This window comes from Protopterus annectens, chromosome 7.part0, assembly GCF_019279795.1.
Source record: "Protopterus annectens isolate FY-2018-M chromosome 7.part0, PAN1.0, whole genome shotgun sequence".
In the NCBI taxonomy this organism is placed as follows: domain Eukaryota; kingdom Metazoa; phylum Chordata; order Ceratodontiformes; family Protopteridae; genus Protopterus; species Protopterus annectens.
Window position 1 is genome coordinate 1,678,318,363 of NC_056739.1, and position 18,809 is coordinate 1,678,337,171.

At 34.7% G+C, this 18,809-nt stretch overlaps 1 protein-coding gene across 2 annotated transcripts in view; it reads left to right on the forward strand.

The window, feature by feature from the left end:
* ACAN (aggrecan) overlaps positions 1–18,809 on the forward strand; it is a 538,406-nt gene that overhangs the window by 448,668 nt on the left and 70,929 nt on the right. The window contains exon 14 of one of the 2 annotated variants that reach the window (XM_044078191.1): positions 12,001–12,114. The exons of the other annotated variant lie outside the window; for it this stretch is intronic. Coding sequence (XP_043934126.1) covers positions 12,001–12,114 — 114 coding nt within the window. The remainder of the gene's footprint in view (positions 1–12,000; positions 12,115–18,809) is intronic. 2 annotated transcript variants of the gene reach the window in all.

The window sequence follows — 18,809 nt, forward strand, 5'->3', positions numbered from 1 at the left end:
TGTAATGGTCCAGGGGCCATAGATGATTGAAATAGTTGAGATAATTTATTAATTACATTTTTTATATATGTTTTGGTCTACCTTTTTATTTCAAATACCCTGCATTTTTTACTCCCAGACACCACTCTCAAGCAAAGTCTGGGACATCTATAGTTACAGACTGTGCTGTAACATGAATGGAAATGCAAGACCTGGATTCAGATAAAACTGGTCCATCCACCAAGACAGTCATCTTTTCAAATAGACAAATAAAAGTATCTGAAATATCAGGGGATGGTGATGTTGAGACCATACAGATTTTAGGTGCCAATATTTCTCATGTGGATTGTGGCTAGAGGATTTATAAAAACATGGGTGCCTTGAATCCTAGTATCCTGATAAATTCCCTTTCTGAAGCTTTAAACTGAGAGGAAAAACTTGAAAACTAAAGATCAAGACATAGATCTACTTTTGTCCTGTGGAAGAAAAGCTCTTTCAACTGAAGTGTCTAGGAGACACCCCAGAAAACAATCATGTGAGAAGGTGTCAGGCAAGACTTTTGGATGTTCTCTTAAAACCCCAGTCTGTGAAGGAGATTTCTCACTAAAGTAAGACATTCCTGACAATTTGAAAAAGACTCTGCAAAGATAAGCAAGCCATTTAAATAATAAAAAAGGTGAACACCTTGCAGTCTGAAACGTGCCATGACTGGAGCTAAATATTTTATGAGCAGTGAATAACCCAAAAGGATATTGCAGATAAATAAAACTGTAATCCAGACACAGAACACCTTAAGAAACATTTGAAATATGCAGCTATAGGAATGTGATGACAAACATCCTTTAAAACTAGAGTTACTAAGAAACTTATAAGGGAGAATTAGTGGTAACAAGTCATGAAGGCATAGGATTTTAAACTTTCAGACTTTTACAAGCTGGCTTGAAAAAAGAAAGATCTAACACTTGTCTGCAAGAGCTTCTTTCTTTGGTACCAGAAATATTCTTAAATAAAATCTTTCTTTATTAGAGAAAGAGAGACCGCGTCTATCACTCCCTGAGTCAGCAGATGCCAAATGACAGAAGAGAGGAAAAAAAGGAGACATTCCCACTGCAATCTGTATTCCTAATGTATCACTCAAAGAACCCATTTGTCTGAGATTATCCATTGCCAAAAAGAGAAATGGAGGGCAAGATTTTGGGGAAGATTGGAAGGTTTAACAGGGTGGAAAGAGAGGGAAGTACTCTGCAGATAATCATTTAGATTTGTTAGATTGTCCTTGTTTCTAGAGGATCCTCTTTTCTTTTACAGACTACTTGCTATTGTTTGTCTGATTGCCAGAAGCTTGCAGTGTCTACTTATTTTGATTTTTATAAAATAGTGCAGAGGTAGATATAAAACCTTTTACAAAATTGTAAAGGAAAGCTGGAAAATCTGAGTAGCCCCCCAAATCAGCTTTCCTGTCTTGTCATATGTTTTCAGATCCTCAACAGCAGATGGTCCAAAAACAACCTCACTACTTAAAGGAGAGTTCAAAGATTCAGCTTTAACATCATCAAGCAGATTTTGCGGTTTACCTTTAGTTGTGCTTATTGCACACAGACGATCAGCAACTAGGAGAAAGGCAGTTTGCAAGATTTGCAAATGCCGAATGGAAAAAGGTTTGAAGGTGCAATGAGCGAATGCACATTGACATTTGCTTATTGCACATTCGACATTGTGGGGTGGATTGCACTATAGTGGGGATCGGGAAATGGTCCCTTTCCCTACTGTAGTGCAATCTTGGAGTTAGAATATTAAAGTAGGGGGGTGTGGGGGCATTCCCCCCTGTTTTACACTCCGTTTTTTATTCGTTCGACATTAATGTTTGAAAAACAGTGAATCTGCTTTTCGATTTGCTGTTTTTTGAACTTTAAGGACTGTTGCCGTTTTCACTTTCGTGGTTACGAATCGCTCATATGAGCATTCGAACCACGGTGATTCGGCTTTATAAAGGTAAACCAGATTTTGCATATGTAACCATGCAAGCCTTTTCATAACAGTTCAAATAGCAGCTCCTCTGCAAGAGGTATCAGCTGAATCATAACCACACTGCACAGAGTGTTTAGTTACCCCAGATATAGAAGCAATAACATTATTCAAAGTAGATTTTTTTTCCTCAGAAGAAGGAAAATTGGCTATAAGTAGCCTTATTTTCTCAAATGATGCAACCATAAACCTTAATATATGAACTGGTAATTAAAATTCTAAAAATAAGAAAAAATGTCATAAATATATACCTTTTCCCCAAAATATACCAAATGCTTTCCCATCCTTAGGGGGGCAATTAGCATTTACCAGATGTTTAGCAGCAAAATAATTTATCAATGAAATCATTGCAGGGCCAGATCTGGGCTTGGAAAAAAAATGTATGAGTGAGGAACTTAATGCAATCGTTCTGATTTCTTTGGAAGAGAAAACTGGCTGTCAGGCAAGTTACAGGATGTAATAGACATATTCTTCTGTGCTGGAAGAATAGGAGGAACTGAAATTAGTTCAGAAAATTTCACTTGCAATAAATTACAATATATTTAAGAACACTGGAATAGCATTATGTTCCCACTGAAATGACTGGTTCATTCTGGACATTGTTTTAGAAAAAGAAAATGTATTTAACAGACAATCAGAAGAAACACTCTTCTCAGAATCAAAATCAATCACCTAAAGAGAGAAAACAGAAGTTGTCCCATCAAACTCATTTTCCTGTTCAATAAGCTGGGGATCTTTGGAAAATTAATTATTTTTTCTCTTACTAGAAATACCAGAAATATGTGTCAAGTAGCTGAAAAAAACACCTAAGTTAAGCCCAATAAATCCCTGCTATCCAAAGTAGCAAAGATGGAGGAACCTAGATCTTTACCTTTCTGCTTTGTTTTGACTGAAATTTCTTTAGAAATAGACTCCTGTCAGGCAAATCAGCCCTCATGATAAGCATCCTAGTCTGGCTAGACAGACAGGGATTCCTTGCATCTTCCTCTGAGATCAGGAAATGTGTTTCTTCCCATGCCCACCAAATGTACTCCAATAACTACAGACAGCATTTCTAACCCCTGGTCTATGGTGGCTAAAGGGACTACACTAAAAGAAGCCAAGGTAAAAGCTGAATAGTCTGAGGAATCAGAACTGGCCACAGCAGAGTCACCCATCTGTGGCTGAGGCAAATTTCTAGCTTACTGGAAGAGTAAACACTGTTTGGAAATTGTCTTCTTTATGTGGCTGAAAGAAGGAAGAACTGAGGAACCGCTAAGTTGTTTCATGGGGAAGAGGAAAATCAAGCTTGAAGCTTGGATAAGACCAAAAGCAATAGTTAAACAGGTAAATATGAAAACACGTTATTTATTTACTTATTTATTAATATATTATAAATAAAATATTCTTCTCAAAAAAAACACACTGAAGAGCACTTTAAACACTTACCCCAGCTCCAAAAGTAATTTATCACAGGTTTTAATTAGAAAAAAAAAACAAAGCAAAACAAAGAAAACCTTATTTTTTTACAACTTTATTCCACAAAAGTAAAAAGTTGCATGCCACTGTAGTAAAGTCATGAAAGGCATGTGACAGTCTATAAAAAAACACTTTTTTCTGGCTTAATTTTTTATTCATTTCACAGAAAAAGTAACTTTTCTGTTAAAATATTAATGGTGAAGTTTTTTTCCCCATAAAGGTACGTTATCTGCTCTGCAAAGGAGAACCGTCAGCCAATTATCAGTCCTCAAAACTCTGCAAGAGGAGCACTCTTCAGCAGCAAGTAAGCTCAGGAGGGCTTGGCACCTAAACTATTGATTTTTATCATCTCTGCTCTAGCTACCAATGGCTTGGGCATGTGGAAGGTGCCCTTAAGCTCTGGAAGTTGGACAGTTATTATATCCAAGCAGGGTATAAAGCATATAGCTAAGGCTACTGCAGCAATGATCAAATGATGAATATATTTTGTTATGCATCTTTCAAAGCTGTTGTGACTATTATGTACCTTTGAAAGCTGTTATGATTGGGTCATGTTCTGTGGCACATAACAGTGGCCTCCACAGAACAAGACAGACATTGATTCTGCAGCTTTAAAATCAGTAGTACTTATCAAGTTGCCATACAAATAACAGCTATGTGGCAGAGCAAAGTTTCTAACACTTATTAAAGCTGTTGGCAGTTGTGCAAGCAGGATTAGTTGTACTATATGCCAGATTAAGGTAGTGTATCCCTCCACAGAGGTAGTACAGAGCATGTTTCTAGAAGCAGACTTTTTCATTGTGGAAATAAAGTATTAATTTGGAAAGAAATAACAATAAACATACTATGGTTATGGTTGTTTTGTTTGTTTTAGTATAAATTCTAGCACATCACATTGCATAAAATAATCTTTTTTTGCAAAGTGTACACTGTAGCATATATGCCATATAGCCGGCTTATACCTTTTCTGTGTCAGTGTTACATGCATTACAGCTTCCAAGGCTTCAAAACAGTTTTGAATTCCTACCCTATTTTCCTGTCTCTAGTAGTAGTAGTAGTAGTAGTAGTTGTAGTAGTCCATTTGTTAGCTAAAGCTTGATGTAAGTCATAACCAAGTAGGTATGTGTTCTCTAAGTGGATAAAATTCATCTCACAAGGCAAACCTATCAGGATAGTAGGATTAGGCCCTGTCTATAACCCAGGAGATTAGTGTTTAGTTAGTAGCAAGAATTTCTGCTGAAGTTGGTGTGGGGATGATGGGCATGCCTGTCTGGGTGGGGGTTCTTCTGCAACTGGTTCCCCTGGATAATAGCACCTGTATTAGGAGTGACTCTGCCAACTGGGAGAAGCACTGGTGACAGCACTACTGAGTAATGTCTGAAAGCAGGCAATGATGGAAGTAATAGCCATAGCTGGGATAGGTGCTAGGCTTTTCTTGCTCATAATCATAGAGTGGCCTGCTTCCTTACACCTAACTCTCACTTCTAAGAAATACACAGATTTGACTTGCACACCTGTCAGGGAATTAATGGGCCATACAGCTTTTCAGCAAAGGAGAAAGCTCTCAGAATATAGCCCTGTGGGACATCACTGGTGACATTTTTCTGTCCAGAGAAAATACCCCTGACCTTAACAGTGTGGGTTGTGTAAGACAGTTAATTTCTTATCCAGCAAATCATGTGGGGATTAGCATGATGATTTTAAACATCTGAAATATTCAGATGCAAACAATAAAAAATAAAACATTACCAAGAACTGTGAACTAATACTTAAAAGTTCAGGATGCAGGTGTTCTATTATTTTGCACTTAAAAGCTAAGTTCATCTCATAAATAAATATTCAGGAATGGGAAATGTAACTGGAAAATGTCAAACGGCTTCAAATTTATAATGTTAAAGATTGCCAACAGGTCTAAATGCCATTTTATGGGCCTCAGTGCTACAACACATTACATTCAGTTTCTGTAAAATATGGCTGGACAACTTTTATTCAGGATGAGAAATGTAGTACATGCCTAAAATACATCTGTACTGTAACACTGGAACAAAACTAAAAAAAAGTGCACGTGTTGAGTCTAAGAGTTATAGCGTGCTAAGATGCAACAGGTCAGAAGTGCGCCATTTTCTGGCCATTCTCCTTCTCCCTAGAGAGCACAGAAATCCAAACAGGCATACATAGAAAATCTCTTTTTTTAAGACCGTTAATGGCGTGTCATTGTTTATATATATGTTCTAGCAGATTTTAAAATTTTTTTCATAGAATGCTTATAAGTGGATAACCTTCAGTATGACAATGACATTTAATCCTGGGAGAATCTTGCTTTAGACAAGCACAGCCAGTCATCTAGCCAACTTTTTAGTGTCTCGTAACAATCTAATTCAACCACTACAGCCATTAAATATTCTTTGCATGAACGTATCATTGAATTTTGTTCTTAATAATAGAATGCTTTGCTGAAACTGGAGTAGTGGTTGATTCTATTTAAAGATCATTCACCTAAATTTGTCACCTGGCAACACAGCAAAGTATTCAAACCCTTTATTTTTGCTGTTGAAGAAATTTAAGAATGCTTAATTCATATTCTTTCCACGGGAGTCTTAAATGGTCTTTGCTATGCAAAGATCCGGATGATATAGACTATATTTCTGGGTACACTGAGCAGGATACTGCCTATTCACAAATGATAATACACTACTGAAAAGCTTGAAGAATGAAGAAACTGCATATATTCTATAATAGGAATAATTGCTTTTCTGGCACATTAGGATGCACATGATCACAACCCAGAAAAGTTGTAAAAATGCATTAATTTTTTTCTTCCATCCCTCATGTTACTTGTAAAAAAGAAAACAAAATGTTCTAAAAATCTGCTTTTATTATGTTGCAAAATGCCTTGGCTTACACCTTCAACAGTTTTGTCAGAATGTGTAAGCCATGGTGCTAGTTTTGGGTTTTTATTTATTATTTTGCATTTTGTAATATAATGAAGTGTATTTTTGAAACTCATTTTGTGGCAGTCATAATCCTTTGAAATTTTGTTGGTTTGAATTAATTGGCATTCGCCCTATAGTGAAATCATATATTTTTTGTTCAGATAAAAATGTTCTACCTTCATTTTATGGCTGTTCTTGAATCTCTTAAACTGGCAGTCTTTAGTCTGCGTAACTAACTTGTTAGATTATAATAATAATTATACTATGCTATGAAGCTTGGCCTAGTTGTTACTTACATGTTAAATTTAGCTGAGGCTTCCAACATGCAGAAGGATTAACTGAGGTTATATGATGCAATATTTCATAAATGTGGAGATATCCCTACTAAATTATGCTCAAAGAATCAGTTAGCTTAGCTTAGTATGAAGGGAATGCTGGTGTAATGTTTTCTAAAAGGCTACAAATGTTTCTGAGCCATTAATGCAGAGTTTTCTTAAATGAGGGTAGCATGGGTTTAATCAAATGCTCCTTATTCTAGTTGAATAAACAAGAGCATAAGGCCTATTGGCAGGCATCATGCATATGGCTGATATAATACTAGCAGCTCTGTCAGAGGTTTATAACATATTTTCATGGGTGTGTTTTTTTTCTGTTTTGACTTCCACTTGACATCTATTATTGACACATTTAAATGTGTAATGTAGGTGAGGTGTCATCTACCAGAAAACTTTTATGTGCTTTAAATTAATTAAACCCAAATAGATGGAGTTCTGAGTGATTCAGGAGAACACAGTTCAGGCAATGGTCTTGAGCACTGAAGAAGCCAGCTGGGGTGAAAGTAAGGTGATAATGTAATCTAACAGCTGATGCCTTTCATGAGATGAAGGTATATAGGGTTATCTTCAGGCTTAGGCTCCAAGGAGCTACCTGGAGTGTGGCCTTCCATGCTGTTAGGAGGGATGGGTAGATGGTCAGTGGTCTCACTTATGGGACCATGCAGGGACATGCATAAAACATCATTGCATACTCATTCCCCAAGGGTCAGAGCAGTTTTTCTCCTTCAAGGTGTTGGTCTTTTATGTAAATAATACATCCTTCCTCATCTGTAACATGGCATTCCTTTCCTCCATCTAAAAGAATCAGTGAGAGAGAGAATTTAATGGCTGGGATGTAGTTGGGGTTAAAAGATACTAGATCACCTTCTCTAGCTTTAGAAATATCTTACAATGCTGTAACCTTATGAATGGTTAATGAACCCAGTTGTCATGCATTTGTTTCTAGACTATATATGCAAGCATGCTCACACTCACACACATACACCAAACAGACACATATGTACACAGCAATCATACCCACATACAATCAGTGATCTCACCCATCTTAACTTAAAAATAGTGAAATGTTGCACTTGACAGGCCTTCAAAATATTTTGGTAACCTTACAGGGATAATATTTCAGTTCACAGAATGAAATGTTACATTAACTACTTTTACCACAGCCTCTGAAATATAAAGTTTTGCTCTTCATGTCTAAAGTTTATCATTATCCGTTATTAGTTTTACATTTTATTTACAGAAGTAGAAAGCTAATATATTTACTTTAACAAAGTAGCAAATGGGTTTCTGTGTTGTAAATGTCTGAAATAATTAAATGCGAACCACACAATAAAGCAAAATGAGCAGCTGTTTTATATGAAGATAAACACAGTATATCAACAGCAGAGAACTGCAGTATATTACATACAAAATGGAATGATGATTGCTTATGAACAACTATTTATTTTGAGTTTACAAGTAATACCTTTTTAAGCAGAAAAAAATCCTTATTCTAAAATGCCATTGAATTTCTACTGAAAACTCATCTTAACCAAAACATATTTTCTGCTTTTATGTCTGGTAAAAGATAAGTGCAAAGTAAAAGAGATGTTAAAACAAAAAAGGTTCAAGGTGTTTTTTTTTTTTTTTGAACATTTGCTGCCTGGATTAGGATGGTATCTGTAACGTGTTATTTGGTTTCAAATACTCTTGAATCATGATTTGCTGTTTCATCTGTTAAGGTTACAGACAGTTAAAAAGGCTGTATAATTTATATCAGAATTGTAATATTGGAATGTTTTAAAATGCAGTAATATCTTTAGACTGAGTCAGTTGAAAGAGACAGGCATTCTGCTAATTAAATGCAGCAGACAATTTGGAATGCATCATTTGCCTTTCATAAAGCATTAGTGTTTAATATTGAATATGTATCAGGTTTTGTGTTATCTCTTTCAGAATTTCAGGACAAGAGTATATCTATAAGCTATTGTATGGAGCTGGGGAGCTGGGATGGAATAGATCACCCAGTGACATCAGAAGTTGGAAATTAAAACATTTGCAATGCTATATCCTTCATCTACAAAATTAAAATGGCAAAACCTCATCAACCTTTGCTAAACAGCCTGCTTAGCTAAACGCTTGATTTCTATTCTACAAGTCATGCTTTGGATTTTGTAGAAGCTTTGGAAAAAGAGACATCACTCTTCTCTTACTAGTTCTGGTGGTGCCAATCTTCATTATTATCCTTTGTGCTGCTAAAACACATGGCGCATGTTGAAATTTTATGACTTTTTCTTTTATGCATTTAGGATTCTAGTCCCCTGATATTACGAAAAATGTGATCACCCATTTTAAGACATATTACCTCCTCTTATCATATACCTAAATGTGGTTCATTAGCACAAGACACATGCATTGTTAACATGAGCATTAATGACACTTGATGAATTTTTGCATCCTATTTTAAAGTGATATCGCAATAGCAATTTAATGATTCTTCAGTTCCAGTTTCAGAAAATGTCAGTCATCACTGTTACATTTGTTTGATAAAGTGCAATGATTTAGCTAATATTGCACTAAATGAAGTCTCTAGCTCCCACAATATAAAATAGCTGCAGTAATTAACCTTGTTGAAAGTAATATAACAAGTAACTTAACAAGATAACTGTCATCCAAATTTATTAAGCCAGTAAACATTCAGTGAATCAAAAGCAGTGTAGTATACAACAATTTTGTACCACATATTTTCTTTTTTGTAATATGTTAAAATCTATGTCTTACTATTGGAAATATTTACATTATAATCTTATATAACATACTTCACCAACTCCTTAATCTGATTATTGATATTGTTTGTATCTTGTCATAGAATGATACATTATTTTGCTTGAGGCATTATATGTAGAAGTTATGCCTTCTCCAAATCATTACTTAAAATGTATACAATTATATCCATGTAAACTATCCCTTCACTCCAATATTTACTGAATCCATTACATTTACCTCATTATTACAAAGCGTCTGCCATCACTGCTGCACCGCATCAGCATATAGCTAAGCATTTCAGACTTATACCACAAAGGAGTAGGTGATCTGTGTGTCAAACAATTATGCTAAAATCCACAATTAGTTCATGGTGTAGTTTATCTAAGAAAGGGAAGATTCTCCATTTCTGCTAAAAAACAGTGACTCCAGAGTTGGTTATATAGTGTATAGAAGAGAACAGAGGGCATATATCCCTGCATGGTGATATAGAGAGCACCCCCATTAACTTATATGCTTTATGATCATGGATAAATCCCCTTTCAGACATTTTATTTAATTCAAATGCTATTCAACCAGCTGGTCTGCAAAAGAATGTCCAAACCAAGGATCCGAGCAAGCGTGATCACATACCACATTTTATATTTAGTGGTCAAGGGATACATCATGGATCTAAGGACCTTTAATTTAAAGGTTTAAATATCTCCCAAAGAACAGAAACGCACTCTCAATGGAACAACCCTGTTTAGAATTTACTATACAACCTTGAACAAAAATTAAATTAAGCAAAAATTAGTCAACAGTGTTTTCTTTATAACTCTTTCTGATGCATATGTTAACCCATACATTAATGTAAATTATTTGCTAATTTCCCCAGATCAGTTAAATCCAAATCTCCATAACACAGGATCATAACATATAATCAGGTCACTGAACATAACCGACCTGTAGATGTAGTTGGGACATTTAAGTTGGAGAAAAAAGCTCAAGAGGTGAATTCCTTGATTCACTCAAGAGGTAAAATTCTCGAATCCACTTCAATAACACTAATGAATAAATATGGTCAGTGATCTGGTCATAATTCTTTGTAATACATGTAGAGTTTAGTTAGCACAATGTAATCCACATTTAATAAGTGTAGCAGGATGAAGTATCTAACAGCTTTCAAAGCTGCCACACATTTTGGACTGCCATATAAATGAATAAGAGAATCAACGTGCACCTTTTATTATCAACAAACTGACAAACTGCTTTAAAAAGTGACACATTGCTTTGCCATATTCTTTTTTCTGTCAGTGTGAAGTGTCTTACAGCTTTTAAGTTTCAGTTTCTAAAGCAGTTTTCTGCTGCCACCTGTGTGACATTATCATCACCAATAATAACAAGGTTCATATGTATGAATCTACCTATAACAACACTATTTTGTAGCAAATTTTGAGTGCAATCTGTGAGCCCTGTTTATTACAGTGCACTTTATTCTGTCTTTTTTGTTTGCCACATTTTAATTAATACAGGAACACAATTCTATTTACATCTTTTGACAAAAAAAGAAATATAGATGAACTGCAAGATCAAGTAATCACAATACATTAGATCATTTACAGTTACTGTCATTCAACACTAACTATAAAATACTATCTTGCATTACCTCATCAACCCCCCCCCCAAAAAAAAAGGAAAAGAAAATATTCATAAAGTATTGGACTTACTAGTAAATGAATAGAAATACATTAATGCAAAAAGATAAGACCACCCCATTTCATAAGAGCAAAAGAAATGTTACTTTATACAGAGAATCCATATTCTTAATAGAAAAACTCATTTATCTCATGGAAAACAATCATTTTGTTACGAACACTATTTTTTCTTTATTTCCATAAAAATGCATTCATTGTAAATGTTTTCTTTCATCTGCTACTCTGTAGTTTAAAGCCAAAGTATTAAATAACAAACGGCAGTTGTATATAGCTTGTTGTGTATTGTCCAAGCTATATATATATATATATATATATATATATATATATATATATATATATATATATATATACCCCCATAAAAGCCTATGATATTAAGCCCCATCCAACATAATTATGAAGTATGGCTAGGCTTAAAAAGGAACTTTAAAGTCATTAGCCTAGTAATCACCTAAGAACCTGTACTACATAAAAAAAATCTGTGCTTCATTCTTATTTTGCATGGGTATACTACATAAACATCCTCTTTGTGCTTCATTGTATTCTTTAAGACATTTCCTGATCTTATAACCAGTAAAGTTATTTTGCTTGTACATAGCAATACTTAGACAAGCATAATAAAGAGTTACATTTTCAGTAGAAATCCACATATAAAATCTTAGCATGTGCTAGTCACTTTTGTCCAAACATATATTTTGTTATTAAAGTTATTATTAGCAGCACAGGGCTTAGTTTCCAAGGCACTCACCCGAACAAGTATTCAGAGAAGAGGCTCTCCTTTTCCGTTGAGTTCCCTGCCAGGATTCCTAACAGCAGACCCTTACTTTCTTGCAGAACTTGATGTGTGCCACTCAAGCCCTTGTAAGAATGGAGCTACGTGCATCGATGGCAACGACTCTTTCAAATGCTTATGCCTTCCCAGCTACGGAGGGGACTTCTGTGAGATCGGTAACGACCAACTTGGCTTCAGCTAATGTTACTAACAGCTTCATTTAAAATATATATATATATATATATTGCTATGCTTCTCTGTAGGAGGCTTATCCAACATGAACATCTGCTTGCTGACTGAAAGGGTCACTGAATCTATTTTATCTGGCCAGTATTTTATTCATTTGTTTGATTCATTATTGATTGTATTGCTGATGACTTGGGCCACACTTTGGGTAGGTATACCATATAGCTATTTATATATGTATGTATGTATGTATGTGCGCATGTACGTAATATATGTTTAATATATGTGTAGTATATGTGTATATATAGTTACGTATCTGTCTATCAATGAGCAGGATATTTCAAATTTCAGTACTTGGTGGCTCAGGAGTATCTTACATATCAACCTAATGCTCGTCATAGAATACATTAGGAAGTATTATATAAAAATAGACGAATGTGTCTGTAAAGTCAGAAGGTAAAATGCCAGCTTTAAAGACTTGCAATGCACTTGTCATGTTATAGCTGAGAATCATACTCATGAGAAGAAATATGAGAAAACATACTTCGCCAAATCCTTAAACTGTTTATACTATCTTTTGTATCTTGTAATATAATGATCTTCTCTCCATTGGATCTCTGGTATTCAAATCACTAATCAGTCTCAGGTTGCCAGCTGGTGCTGCCTGCTGCCCCATTATTGACAACAAGGCTGTCATCCTTAACTTATTACCATCTATACCTGCCACTTCTATCATCTAAGCCTAAGTCAGTATGTCATGCTGTCAGACTTACTGAGATAATATTGTCATCAATATCAAAATTGTTGTGTTTATTTATAATAATCATACAAACTTTTAAAGTTTTCACATTATGCATATAACTTAGCTTGTTACATTGTAGTTGGTATCTTATCCACAGCCATTCAGGTTACTAAAGACAAAGCAGAACCTCCATTCACAGCATTAATCACAGGCTTAATAGTACCCATAAGACAGAATCATCAGGACTGACTTTCTTTGCTGACACATTTAACTCCCACTAACATATTTAAAAACACAATGTTCAGTCCCTTAAATATAACATGACCTCCTATTTGCAGTAGTACCTCATTACAATTCTGCAAGTATATTTTCCAGCTAACCACTGTCATCAGAACAGTTATCGGTATGAGCACCTTCATGATAAGTGATAATAATAATAATCAGTAAATAATAATGTATGATCAGTCAGCAAATCTGTAGCTCTGATTCATCAATGCTTAACCTACTACCAGCCTGTTCTTTAAGATGTCCCCCTTGCAAAGTTGTCTTCACTACCGTCATCTCCTTATCACCATACTGCCACACACATCGTTTACATGGCAAGTGCAGTCTTGTATATACTTTAAGCGATGATGAGCAGCATGCACTTTAAAATAAGGATCGGTTCTCATGCAGTCTTGCCTCTGTTATCGCAGGACCCTTCTTGAACTTTTATTATGCCTCCAATTACATACAAAAGATTTCTCCAAGCCTATTCCATGTTTACTTAAGGATCATAACAAACATCCCTTCTAGAGTCTATAGATAAGGAATGTGTTTAGTTAGGGTCCATATCAATCTCCTGAAAAGAACTTTCAGTCGACCATATTTTGATAAAACATTGGAAACCACCATGAAAATTAAATTTGCAGGAGGATCAAGCTCCCTATTTCATCCACACTCTCACATCTCTCCCTATAGTATCTATTTATTTAAGTTTGTTTGTAAGGCTATTAGAATGGTACAAAACCATTTTAGCCACCTCCCGGACAAGCTAGTAAACAACATATATGCAGTAATTCCACCACAGATTCAGTACATATAGTTATTCACATTATATAAACATTGTAGTATAGAAATAAACAGCATAAAGTAAGTGAATGTAGATGCAGTTTGAAATGTAACTGCACAACAGAGCAAACAACCACTATTTTTTTGTTTCTGCATTGTCCTATGTGCTGATAGAAATGTCAAAAGAGTCTGTTTTTATCCTTGGCTGGACTGTAGCAAAAGTTTTTAAACCTACATAGAAAGCCTTGGACATCTTTTGAACTAATGGGCACACACTTGTTTGCAGTCTTACCTTTTGTAGACTGGATTCCTCTTTGTGTAATTTGTTCAAGTCTCATCTTTTGTTGAGATTTGCCCATATAAACTGCCTTATAAATTATACAGGACTAAAAATCACATTTTGGTTGATTCCTAAATTAACTGAAAAAACATGTAGTGTGTGGAATGCAGTGATTACATTCAAAAAATTATTAAATAATATCTTGGTTAAACACTATAACATAGTGAGACCTAACCTTAACAATGTTTAAAAGATGATTAAGTACCCCCCAGGTGGTGTTAACCTTAACTCTGCACTAAAAGCAGACAGTGCTGACCAGAAAACAGTAGCATCATGGCATGAAACAGCTTTGTTTCAACTTTTGTTTCATCCTGCAGTCTGCTAAAGTACTCCTAGTACTTTGGTTACAGCTGCGTCCCTAACACAGGGAATATGTAAGACATCAAGCACTTCCCCACTGCTTTACCAGCTTTCAAAGCTGGACAACACATCACTTTTTTAATCTAAATTTTCACTAGTTAGCAATACATGTAGAAGTTAAATGTCTACGCATTACAAAGAATTACAATTGGATCTCAGATCATAATGAGCATATTATGTGTTCTTCACATGGATGCTTAGCTCTTGATATGCATTTCTTGGCATCTATGTCTCAAACATATAATCATTACAATAAGTGACCCAATCATAATTCTCTATGTTATACACACAGCAACCTTCCAAAGTATAGCAGATCCCAGTGACACCACTTTCCTTCCCACAAAGTACTGCCTAAATCTTCTCTGTTTAATTTCTCCAACTATTTATTTTTTTAAATACCATGACAAGAATGAATCCCATTCCAAAGTCAGACAAAATTAAAGTTATTTCCAATATAATGTCTGTAATTAAAGTTCTTTTCAGTATTGCTAGGGGTATAATCTTTCTTACCATGTGCACACAGTGGTATATTTCATTTCATTTACAGACAAAAAGAAAGAGAAAGTGCCCTTACTCCTGTATCATCCAAAAATGAGTCTGTTTGTCATTCATAAGACTGGAACATCACTGACCTCCTATTTTGTTCTCAATAAACAGCATGTTACAGTCCTTCTCCACCTTACATGTGAACCCATTCCATTTTACACTATAGTGCTATAACAGTCCCTTATGTTTTGATTTCCTAGGTTGGTACTGCTGCGGCTTAATAGTTCAAATTATTAAAACTTTGCAAGTCTTTTAATGCCTGACACACTAGTACTAAATGATCTCATAGTCCTCAGTATCTACTGCAGTGTATTTCATCTAATGTAACTTTAATAAGTCAAAACCCTTCAACAATAAATAATGACCCCAAGGTCTAAAACATCAAGATACAGTAGAAGAGGCCTGTTTATAAAATAAGTTAAAATGATTGCCTAAACATATTGTTAACCCACAGCCAAAGATCCTCCTTCACTCTACCATCCACTATTATAAAATGTGCAGTGTAGATTTTTGGTATGAGTAAGACTAAAGTGGGTTTCTTGATATTTATAGGAATTCATTTCTATTTTTATAAGTGTGATTATTCATAAATGGCATTTTGGAATTTCTGTACCTCTGATATTTCTCTTTTATAATGCAATATATCTGATAAAACTCACCTTTTTTAAGAATTTTACAATTGCCTGTCCTATAAGTACTATCCAGTCCATTTATTCATAGCTGAGTTTATTCTAAATTTCTAAATTTTGCTAACAATACAGTATACAGAACTGTTTCAAATGCTCTGCTAAATCCAATGTAAACAGCATCAGACTGAAACTCCAGGTCTGTTCTGCTAACTAAATCATTCATAAATCTATATGCAATAATGGTAACTCATGATTTCAGTCTGTAGACATGCTGTTTCCTATGTGCTGTTCCTATTCTAATCATAATCTCTACAACTATAGGTCTGCATAAGTATGTCAGCAAAGCAATACACAAACACATACACTCACATTTATGGATAATCATTATATACAATAACCATCAAACCATTAACAATATTAAAAAGAAACAAACACATTCAGAAGAGTAAATAAGTGCCTACATAACCCAATGAAAATAATGCCATTACTCAGGCAAAAGAAACCAGTTCTAAGGCAGGCTACAAATAGCACAAAACCTCGTCTGTACTAAAAACTGAAACAACTACATTAAACTAAAAAGACTACAATTCCTTGCTTCACAAAGTACTGTAAATTATTTTAATTAATTTTACATATTACCTGTGGTGATTTCAATATTGCTTCACCTGCTGCACTGAAAGTACAATGAATTCAGGCAACCAAATTCTAATTAATATCTCTGATTTCCCATACATATTTACTACCACACAAAAGAAAAGTCCTAAATAAGTTTATATGTGGGTAGCTTCAATCCAAACACCCCAGTGGAACTTTACTCCCCAAACCCCATACTAACTCTACAATCACATAGTCTTACTACAGTGAAACAGCCTTCTTATGGTTCTAAAAGTCAGCATCAGCACTAAGCAGCAAAATGATGAAATAGTCATCAAATAAAAACATTCATGAATCAGAGTCGACTAATATTAGGCAACACACACACACACACACACACACACACACACACACACACACACACACACACACACACACACACACACATATGCACACACACATACACATAGACTACATGGGGGCCTAAGGTGCAATACATGAAATGGCTGACACTGTATTGTAAATGGAACTGCCTTGAGTCGCAAAACATTTTCCATACTCCACACTATCAGATATTTCATTTATTATGCCCAAGATCTCTATATGTCCCATTTAGACTTTTTTTTTTTACTTTATACTTTTGTGTTTGCCATGCATTTCAGTAGTGTGGTTTGTATATTTTTTACATGGTAGTCGTCTTTGTTTTTTTTTTTTTTTTTTTTCTGCAAGGGCTGCAGGTCAACTTAGGTCAAGTTTTGCTTTCAGTCTTTTTGACTGATTCAAAATAAATAGTAATTTACCAAGGAAAGTTTTCAAAATATACAGTGCTATTTTACTGGTCCAGTTGTTGTTGTAGCACTGCATTTATCTGCATTTATAATATTACATTATTTTATTTTATTGTGTCTTTATGCCCATTTTCATGTTTTTTAATTGGTTTTCTTGATGTCTTATTGTTTTAGCATTTTATTGATATTTACATTTTCTGAATTGCATATTTTGGGCTCTTATCTGTTTTATTAGTTAACTGTTTTTTCCCATTGTAATGAATGGCAGGGATTTCTTGCTTTTTTGATATATTGATCTGATTTTTTTTTATTAAAGCTGAGATTTGTTTTGGGAGGTTTTATGGCCAACTTGAATTTTTTTAAATGTATTTTGGTATTACAGTCCAGAAGTAAATATATCTGGATTTCTTTATTTACTTTTGCTAGGGTGATGTGATCATCTTATTGACACTCTTCCCACGACGCACATAACCTTTCGATACATATTTTTAAAACTGACACTCTATACTCAAATGCACACCTATTATTCCATCTCTTTTTGGGGATCCAAGCAGAAGATTATATAATAAAAAAGAAGTCCACAAAAGGTTGCACGAGATGCAAGGAAGTTAAAAAAACACAAGAGAACACAGAAAAAACACAAGAAAACACAGAAAAAACTCCAGCACTATTTTACTGTATTCCCTTAATTTGCTAGGACAGATTGCAGTTTCATCAGTACCTCATTAGGACATTTAGATATATAAATACAACAGTTGCTATTCCTGCAAACATATGCTCCTCAAAAATTTGCCCAGTTGCAGGTTTGGAAATAAGATAGAAAATCTGAAATATTTTCATTGAAGTGTGGGTATAGGAAACGTAAAATAACTTAATAACCAGAGAAGCACATCATCTCACACTAGACTAGAGTGTGCATGCTGGAAAAATGTGCAAGTTTTATATTCAGTGTGATTCTTTTTGACATTATGATATACAGCCATGTTTAGGTGAGTTACGCTTGATTAATAAACACTAGGTCATTATGAATCAGCATTCACTTTCCCTAATACAGGTTTGGGAAAAGGGGAGAAAGAGAACATTTGCTTTTCCTGCTCCCAAGTAACTGGACTAAAGATAAGCATAAATCAAGGACTGTTCATATAATAATGTTCACATACAACCAATGAAACAAACAAAAGTATTAGTGCCTCTAATCATTTCTATCTTTTAACCTTCTAAACAAGAACACACAAAAAAATCATAAAACTGACTTGTTTTAAATCTAATTTCTTTTCATTCCTTCAGTAACAGAAAACTTTACATTTTCCGGTTGTCTTTTATGATGCCGCTCCGTCACTGTATTCAGCAATTCACACCAAAATGAGTCTCAGTATATGGTATTTGTGATAACAACATTCTCCTAACATATCCATGCTCAGTATACTTTATTGAAAATCTTCAAAGAGCATGCAAATATTTTTATGAGATTGTATGGCCATTAGATCAATTTGCAACAATTTTAACTGTAGCTATTACAATTTGTGTGCAATAGATCCAAGCCACCAAGGAACAAGTTCTAAGAAATAGCCTTGACTCATCCTGGTCGTCTCAGCTGTGTCAAATAACCATGGTTTCCTACAGTTTTACAGACTTT